The sequence below is a fragment of the Vigna unguiculata genome, chromosome 11 (assembly GCF_004118075.2).
Source record: "Vigna unguiculata cultivar IT97K-499-35 chromosome 11, ASM411807v1, whole genome shotgun sequence".
Lineage (NCBI taxonomy): Eukaryota > Viridiplantae > Streptophyta > Magnoliopsida > Fabales > Fabaceae > Vigna > Vigna unguiculata.
The window spans coordinates 16,803,379-16,812,553 of NC_040289.1; the positions used below are offsets into that span (position 1 = coordinate 16,803,379).

The window sequence follows — 9,175 nt, forward strand, 5'->3', positions numbered from 1 at the left end:
TACGAGAGTCTTGGAATTATGCCCTACTCATACTTTATACATGCCTCACCCACCAATCAAGAACTTTCATAACATTAATATCATGCATAAGCAACATGCAACTCATGCCTTCCAATTCATACACAATAAAATAACATACCATCTCCATCTCAAACTCATATATTAATCATGCCATCATCAAGTAACCCCTTTAGTAAAGCTTTTAGATCATACAAGTAAGTCACACATCAGTGAGCCATTCAACAACAACATCAAACTCGCCCGCTGCCTTGCTCAAAACAACAAGGTTCGCTCAGGCGAGTGGAACCCTCTCGCTCAGGCGAGTCCTATCTCGCCTAGGCGAGGGCGCGACAAGGGAATAGAGAACCCTGCGAAGTCTCGCTCAGGTGAGTCCCTTCTCACCTAGGCGAGAGCATTCCTTGCTCAAAAAGAACGCACGTCGCCTAGGCGAGACTAGCTCGCTTGTGCGAGAAAACCAGTACTCGCCACTGTTTTCCAATACAATAGTGAAGACCACCATCCAAAACATGTTTTAAGTCGACCCAAAATGGATACAACACCCATCAACCCATACAAACCCGAAAAGACGTTCAAAACAGCGAAAAACACAAATAAAAGAAGGTCCTAGCTTCCCTTACCTGGGAAAAGACTAGCACGAGACCTCGATCTTAAACAGCGGTGAACGACAAAACCAAGAGCGACTCTAAGTGCTGGAAAAAGATGAGAGACAGGGGGAAAAATGGGTTATCCAGCAAAACTGTAACAGAACTACGAACGAGGTTGGAAGGAGACTTACATAGGATATGGAAACGGAGTTAAGCGCTGTTCGATCGGGAAAACGTAACCCTAGCAGAGCTCCGTACGGCAGCGGAGTGTGACAACACAATTTTTGGTCTGTTTCTGAAAATGAGACAAATGTGGATTAGGGCAACACAAATTTGGTATTTATCCAATGGGCCAGCCTCTAGGCCCAACTGCTGTAGGGCAGCCCTTCTCTTTAGGGCAGAAAAAGAGAACCAGAAATTAATGGGCCTTACATTCTCCCCAACAAGAAAAATTTTCGACCTCAAAAATGAAAGCGTACCAGGTAAAAAGGTGTGGGTGTGATTTCCTCATGTCCTCCTCCAACTCCCAAGTAGAGTCACCTGTCCTCTGATCCAGATGACCTTGACCAATCTGACTGTTTTTCCTCTGCGTTCCTCAACCTTGCTATCCTCTAGAGCAATGGGTGGTACCTCCACAGTGAGGTCCTCCCTCATCTGTATATCCTCAGCTTCCAACACATGGGCTGAGTCAAACACATACTTCCTCAACTGCGACACGTGGAACACCGGGTGAAGATTTGCCAACTGAGGAGGCAAAGCTATCTCATAAGCTACCGGTCCAATCCTCCTCGAGATCTGATAAGGACCAAGGAACTTAGGAGAAAGTTTCCTCGAGCGGAGAGCCCTCCTCACACCGGTGGTTCGGGTCACCCTCAAGAACACGTGATCTCCAGCCTCGAATTCCAATGGTCTCCTCCTACGGTCTGCATAAGCCTTTTGTCTGCTCTGTGAAGCCTGCATCCTATTCCTCACTAATCTCACCTTCTCGGTGGTCTGTTCCAACAGCTGTGGTCCGACTAACACTGCCTCCCCATCCTGATACCAACACAAAGGGGTCTTACACTTCCGGCCATAAAGAGCCTCGTAAGGCGCCATCCCGATGCTCGCATGGAAACTATTATTGTAGGTGAACTCAATCAACGGTAACACTTCGTCCCAAATGCCTAAGTGATCCAATATGCATGTCCGCAGTAGCTCCTCAAGGGACTGGATCGTCCTATCTGACTGGCCATTTGTCTGAGGATGATAGGCTGAACTCATCGTGAGGTTGCTTCCCAAAGCACCCTATAAGGTTTGCCAAAACCGTGATGTGCATCGGGGATCTCTATCTGATATAATGCTTGAAGGCACCCCATGCAACCTCACAATCTCCTTGATGTACAACTGGGCCAACTTACCATAGACATCCTCAAGTTCATTGCTAAGAAATGCGCACTCTTGGTCAATCCGTCCACTATGACCCAGATGGTGTCATGTCCTCTAAAGGTTCGTGGCAGATGGGTCACAAAGTCCATTGAGATGTTGTCCCACTTGCACACCAGTATCTCTAACGGTTGCATAATCCCCCCGGGTCTTTGATGCTCCACCTTTTCCTTCTGACAGGTTAGATAGGCAGACACGTACTGTGCCACATCCTTCTTCATACTCTGCCACCAGAAGTTTTCCTTGAGGTCCTGGTACATCTTAGTCATGCCCGGATGCAGACTGAGACGACTTTTGTGTCCTTCCTCTAGGATCAACTTCTTCACCTCAACATCGTCGGGTACACACACCCTGCCCTGAAATCTAAAGATGCCATCACTACCCAAGGTAAAGTCCTTTGTCTCTTCTAACCCTAGTTGCTCTCTAACCCTATTCAGGCTGGCATCCACCAACTGCCTCTCTTTAACTGAATCCAAGAAATCACTAGATATAGTTAAGGTGCTACACCCAATGAACTCAGATCCCAATTCCACCTATAGCTTCATGTCCCTAAACTGCTCTAGTAGCTCCACCTCCTTGATCATAAGGTGAGCAGTATGTACAGTCTTTCTACTTAGAGCATCGGCCACCACGTTTGCCTTCCCCGGGTGATACAACAGTTCAAAATCATAGTCTTAAGGAACTCCATCCACCTCCTCTGCCTCATGTTCAGCTCTTTCTGGTCAAACAGATACTTGAGGCTCTTATGATCGCTGAACACACGGAATTGAGCACCATAGAGATAGTGCCTCCAGATCTTCAAGGCAAACACTATAGTTGCCAACTCCAGGTCATGAGTGGGATAGTTGCGCTCATGCACCTTAAGTTGTCTCGAGGCATACGCCACAACCTTCTTTTCTTGCATTAGAACACAGCCGAGCCCAAGATGAGATGCGTCACAGTAAACTTCAAACGGTTTCCCCACGTCCGAAATTACCAATATAGGAGCGCTCGTCAACCTCCTTTTTAGCTCTTGAAAGCTCTCCTCGCACCTGTCCGTCCAAGTAAAAGGTTGGTCCTTTCGAGTAAGCAAAGTCAGGGGCGCCACTATCTTGGAGAATCCCTCTATGAATCTCCTATAGTAGCCTGCTAACCCCACAAAACTCCTGATCTCCGTGGCAGACTTAGGGCTTTCCCACTTTACCACTGCTTCGACCTTTGCTGGGTCCACTACAATCCCCTGGGTGGATATCACATGCCCCAAAAACTGGACTTCGCCCATCCAGAACTCACACTTGGACAACTTGGCGTACAATTGCTTCTCTCTCAAAACACTAAGCACCAACCTCAGGTGTTCTGCATGTTCCTCATGAGTTCTGGAATAGATAAGAATGTCGTCTATGAAGACTACGACAAACTTATCTAAGAAGGGCCGGAAGATCCTGTTCATGTAGTCCATGAACACTGTCGGGGCATTGGTCACACCGAAAGGCATAACCACGTACTCGTAGTGTCCATACCGGGACCTGAAGCCCGTTTTCTGCACGTCGTCAACCTTCACCAATATCTGGTGGTATCCTGACCGTAGATCTATCGTCGAGAACACAAACGATCCATGCAATTGATCCATCAAGTCTCGATTCTCGGGAGAGGGTACTTATTTTTGATTGTCATCTTATTTAGCTGCCTGTAGTCCACACACAAACGCGAACTCCCATCCTTTTCTTCACCAACAACATTGGTGCTCCCCAAGGCGAAGTGCTGGGTCGGATGAACTGTTTCTCCATCAGCTCTTCTATCTGTTTCTTGAGTTCGACTAATTTCGCTGGAGCCATACGATATGGAGCCATCGATACTGGACCTGTCCTCGGTACTAGGTCAATAGAGAACTCCGCCTCTCTATTGGGGGGTAACCCAGGTACTTCATCCGGAAACACGTCCTCAAACTCATGCACCACATGTATGGCAGACTCTACCTTCCCCCCTTCCACCTCTAGATGCGTGAAAATCACAAAGCATTGCGCACCACTAAGTAGTTCCTTCAGAACTCCTTGGGACGATAACAACTTAGGCTCCTCCGAGTCTGGGAATAACAGTCTCTTCTCTCAGCAATCTATAAGAATGCGATTGGCAGAGAGCCAATCCATCCCTAGGATTACCTCTAACTCCTGTAGAGGTAGGCAGATTAGATTCACTTTGTACCTGCATCCCTCTACCTCCACTGGACACCTCGCACACAAGGATGACGTCCTGACCAAACCCGACGCCGGAGTAGACACTACAAGCTCACACTGCAGCTCGCACACCGGCAGACCCAACCATCCCACACATGCATTTGACACAAAAGAGTGTGTCGCTCCAGAATCATATAACACACAACAAGCTTTCCCAGCTATCAAACAATGGCCTATAACAAGGTTACGTGAGCCTGCAGCCTCCGCTCCGGTCATGGCGTACACTTTGCTGGTTGCCTGAGGCCTGTTGCCTTTGTGCCTCTGTTGGTTCTGTGTAGGAACCTGTACTGGAGGTCGCGTCACTACTCTAGCAAGGGTGGGTGATGAATGATTGACCCCAACTAAGGATGGAGGCAAATGCTTAAGAAGACTAAGCATGTTTAGAAAGGAAGTTCACTAATCCTTCATCCCTTTCATTTGTGTTTGCTATTTTTGATTCCCTAAATTGACTTAGTTGAATCAACTTTAGTTGACTTGTTGACCTTTGACTAGGTTTGACTTGTTGACTATAGTTGACTTGACTTAAGCCAACATGCTAATCTATGTTTATTTGCTTTGTAGGTTAATTAGGAGTAAGAAAGCAATGCTAGGTGGCGCATGGTGATTGGGGAGCATAAATGATGTGGAGGAGAGAGTAAAGCAAAGATATAAAGCATAAAGTAAAAGGCATGAAGCAAGTGTACCTATGTACCTTTGGTCTCCTTTGTTTTTAGCACACTTTGGCCACTTTTTGGAGACATATGAGACACATTCTTTGTCTCCTTGTGTGCTAGAACGAAATTAGCCTTGCACACACAATAGTTAGCTCTTTTGTGTCTCATTTTTGTAACCTTATTTGACCTAGTTTCTAGAAGCTAAGGTTAGGTTTTTGTAGAGACATCCTTAGGTATCTTTTATTTGCTTAGAGGCCCCTAAACTCTTCTATATAAGGGGTGCTCCTAGACATGTAAAAGGGTTGAACATTTTGAAGTAAAAACACTCTTGTGTCTCAACCATTTGTGAGAGTTTCCTCCCTTGGGAGTGAATACTTTTAAGCCTTATCTTGCATAGCAAGTGGCGGCACACATCCACTTATCTTCAAGGTTGCCATGGCTTCTAGCCTAGCCTTGTAGTGGTGTGGTTCTCACATTTTTACCATTCCTTTTCTCTCCATTTTATATTTTCCTCTTCCTTTAATTGTTCTTGGTTTTCTATGGTTTATGTGCTTTCTATTTCTTTTTTTTTTAATCAATCCATCATCTTTTTCTTTTGAGCTTTGTGAAAGGAACCTTCACATCTAGATAGCTTGCTATCTTAATGTCCAGTGGGGATTTCACTTAGCTTTCTTAAACAACTCACACCATATTCAATAATCTTAAAAAGGTACAAGATAATCCTTCATCAGTGGGGCAGTCCCTCCCAAAGTGGCCCTCCTTGCCACAGTTGTTGCACTTCTTGATGCCTACAAGTTGGGGGCAGACGTTCCTCTTGTGCGGTCCCCCACACTGGTAGCACTGAATCCTGTTCTGCTGGGAAGAAGACTCCCTAGACCCCTAAGACTAGAAATGGGGCCTAATGTAGGGCTTCCTCCTCTCCTCGTGCCTGTGTCTGGACCCTGATGGTCCTCCCACTCTCTGTTGGGATGAGTGCTGAGTTTTCACCTCTACCTTCATCTTCTCCATGACCCTTGCCTTCTCCACCAAGGCGGCAAAGTCCTTGATGGATAGCAGAACCACCATCAAACGAAGATCCCCACGGAGACCATTCTCAAATTTCCTGCATCGCCATTCTTCATCTAGCGGCATGGTGTAGAAACGACTGAGGTGCTTGAACTTTTCTGCATACTCAGTCACATACTTGCTTCCTTTGGTTAACTGCAAAAATTCTACCTCTTTAGTGTATTTGACGCTGTTAGGGAAGTACTCAGAGAGGAACTTCCTCCTGAAGACATCCCAAGTAACTGGCTCCTGCCTCTCTTTCGTGAGGGACTTCATGCTGACCCACCAATGCTTAGCCTCACTCGTGAGCATGTACACCGCGAATGCCAGTCTACTCTCCTCTGGGCACATCTTGGCATCAAATATTCTCTCCTGGTCTTTCAGCCACTGATCTGCTGCGTCCGGGCTGGTCTTGCCTCCAAACTTCACCGGGTGGTGTTTTAGAAAGTCCTCTAGACTCCACTCCCTGGTCGTAGGTCGTGGCTCAGGGCCAAAAGTAGGGGCAGCTACCCTGTTCTCCTCCAATTGGCGGAGGGTCTTCATATGTTGCTTGTGAGCCTCCTCAGCAGCCACCCTAGCAGCTTCCATCTGCTGCATCACTAGCTGTTGCTGCTCAAGTGTTGTCGCTTGTCGTTGCATTGATGCCTCATGTTGTTGCATTATCGCCGTACTTTGCTGTGTTATGGCAGCTACCATTGCCTCAATCGCTCTGGCGATGTCCGACACATCGCCCTGGGAAGATTGTGGAGTCCTACGAGATGGTGCCATAGTCCACTAGCACACAGGAAATCACTTGGTTAGGCTTGATAAGGCAAGAATTAACTAAGAATACTCAGAAAGACATAGAGAAAGCTAAGCGGACACCCAAGTCCACAGACCTAAGGAACGACCGCTCTGATACCATGAATGTACCGTCCCAAAAAAACTGAATAACCTCGATAAATGAAACCTCATTAGGTATGAAAGTATACGATACATTAGCCATACCCAGATTACAACAAAAGGGGCCCCACATGGCCCATCCAGAAAAGTACGGAAAGAAATTAAATAAAAGCGCGAGGCCTTGTTCAACAATAAGAGTATAAATAACATAAAATCTTCCAGTAGTGGGCCCCACAATGGGACCGACTCTGTCCAAACCATCAAGCTGCAGCATCCCTATCAACATTACCACTGCCAGGGGTTCTCACATCTGCCCACATCAACAAGGTTGATGATCATCGCAATAGAGAAAACCACGCACAACATACAAGCAAACAAAAGGGTAAGCTAGTGTAAAGGAATCTCATTTTATAATAGTTCACAGGCAATTTCCACGCCAAGCATAAATAACAAGCATCATACCAAAGCTATCAAAATATATAAGACTCCAAGAGTTGACTATCCGGATACGCTTAATGAGGCACCACCATGTGACAATGGAATTATGTCCTAGAAATGAGGCGTCACCGCGAGGCCTTCGCGGAATTATACCCTTACAGGAGGCACCACCACGTGGCTTTCGTGGAATTATGCCCTGGCCCTGAGGCACCACCACGACCCCCCGTGGAATTACGTCCTTTTGTCGAGGGACCACCAGGAACTCGCCTTAAGAGGGTCCGTGGAATTACCTCCAGTAGATGAGGCGCCACCAAGATCTCTCACTACGAGAGTCTTGGAATTATGCCCTACTCATACTTTATACATGCCTCACCCACCAATCAAGAACTTTCATAACATTAATATCATGCATAAGCAACGAATCATGCAACTCATGCCTTCCAATTCATACACAATAAAATAACATACCATCTCCATCTCAAACTCATATATTTATCATGCCATCATCAAGTAACCCCTTTAGTAAAGCCTTTAGATCATGCAAGTAAGTCACACATCAGTGAGCCATTCAACAACAACATCAAACTCGCCCGCTGCCTCGCTCAAACCAACAAGGTTCGCTCAGGCGAGAGGAAGGCGAGTCCTATCCCGCCTAGGCGAGGGAGCGACGAGGGAACAGAGAACCCTGCGAGGTCTCGCTTAGGCGAGTCCTTTCTCGCCTAGGCGAGAGCATTCCTCGCTCGAAAAGAACGCGCGTCGCCTAGGCGACATATCACGCAACAAACAAACTGGGTGAGCCCCCTGATAATCTCGCCTAGACGAGACTAGCTCGCTTGGGCGAGAAAACCAGTACTCGCCACTGTTTTCCCATACAGCAGTGAAGACCACCATCCAAAACATGTTTGAAATCTACCCAAAACGGATACAACACCCATCAACCCATACAAACCCGAAAAGACGTCCAAAACAGCGGAAAACACAAATAACAGAAGGTCCTAGCTTCCCTTACCTGGGCAAAGACTAGCACGACACCTCGATCTTAAACAGCGGTGAACGACAATACCAAGAGCGACTCTAAGTGCTGGAAAAAGATGAGAGACAGGGGGAAAAATGGGTTATCTAGCAAAACTGTAACAGAACTACGAGCAAGGTTGGAAGGAGACTTACGTAGGATATGGAAACGGAGTTAAGCGCTGTTCGATCGGGAAAACGTAACCCTAGCAGAGCTCCTTACGGCAGCGGAGTGTGACGGCACAATTTTAGGTCTGTTTCTGAAAATGAGACAAATGTGGATTAGGACAACACGAATTTGGTATTTATCCAATGGGCTAGCCTCTAGACCCAACTGCTGTAGGGCAGCCCTTCTCTTTAGGGCAGAAAAAGAGAACCAAAAATTAATGGGCCTTACAATATCCTTACAAACTTGGATTCATGCTTGTGCTCATTTAAGGATTAGAAAAAGCACGACAGTATTTTAAGGACCAAATTGGCATTTTATTCTTGTAATATATAAATATATATATATATATATATATATATATATATATATATATATATATATATATATAATTTTTTTCGTTTTAATTTTTAAATTTACATATTTACATATATTTTATAGACATATATCATATATGTAATTATTATATTGTATTTTTAAAATATATATTAAAAAAATAATACAATATAAATAAAATTAAAATATTACCAGTAAAAAAATTAAACAAAAACAATCAATTAGAAATCAAAAATCAAAAGAATAATATATATATATATATATATATATATATATATATATATATATATATATAATTTAATTAAAGTTTATTAATCCTTTGTTTTATTCATTTATTCATTTATTTATTGTTATTGTTATTTTATTTTTAAAATGTATAATAAAAAATAAAAATATTAAAGTAAT

The 9,175-nt window shown here is 44.8% G+C and overlaps 1 protein-coding gene across 1 annotated transcript; it reads right to left on the bottom strand.

Annotated features, from left to right (window-relative positions):
• Positions 1-5,778: 5,778 nt before the first annotated feature.
• Positions 5,779-6,705, bottom strand: LOC114170214. The gene has a single exon (XM_028055702.1). The coding sequence runs from the start codon at positions 6,703-6,705 to the stop codon at positions 5,779-5,781; it is 927 nt and encodes a 308-aa protein (XP_027911503.1).
• Positions 6,706-9,175: the final 2,470 nt, after the last annotated feature.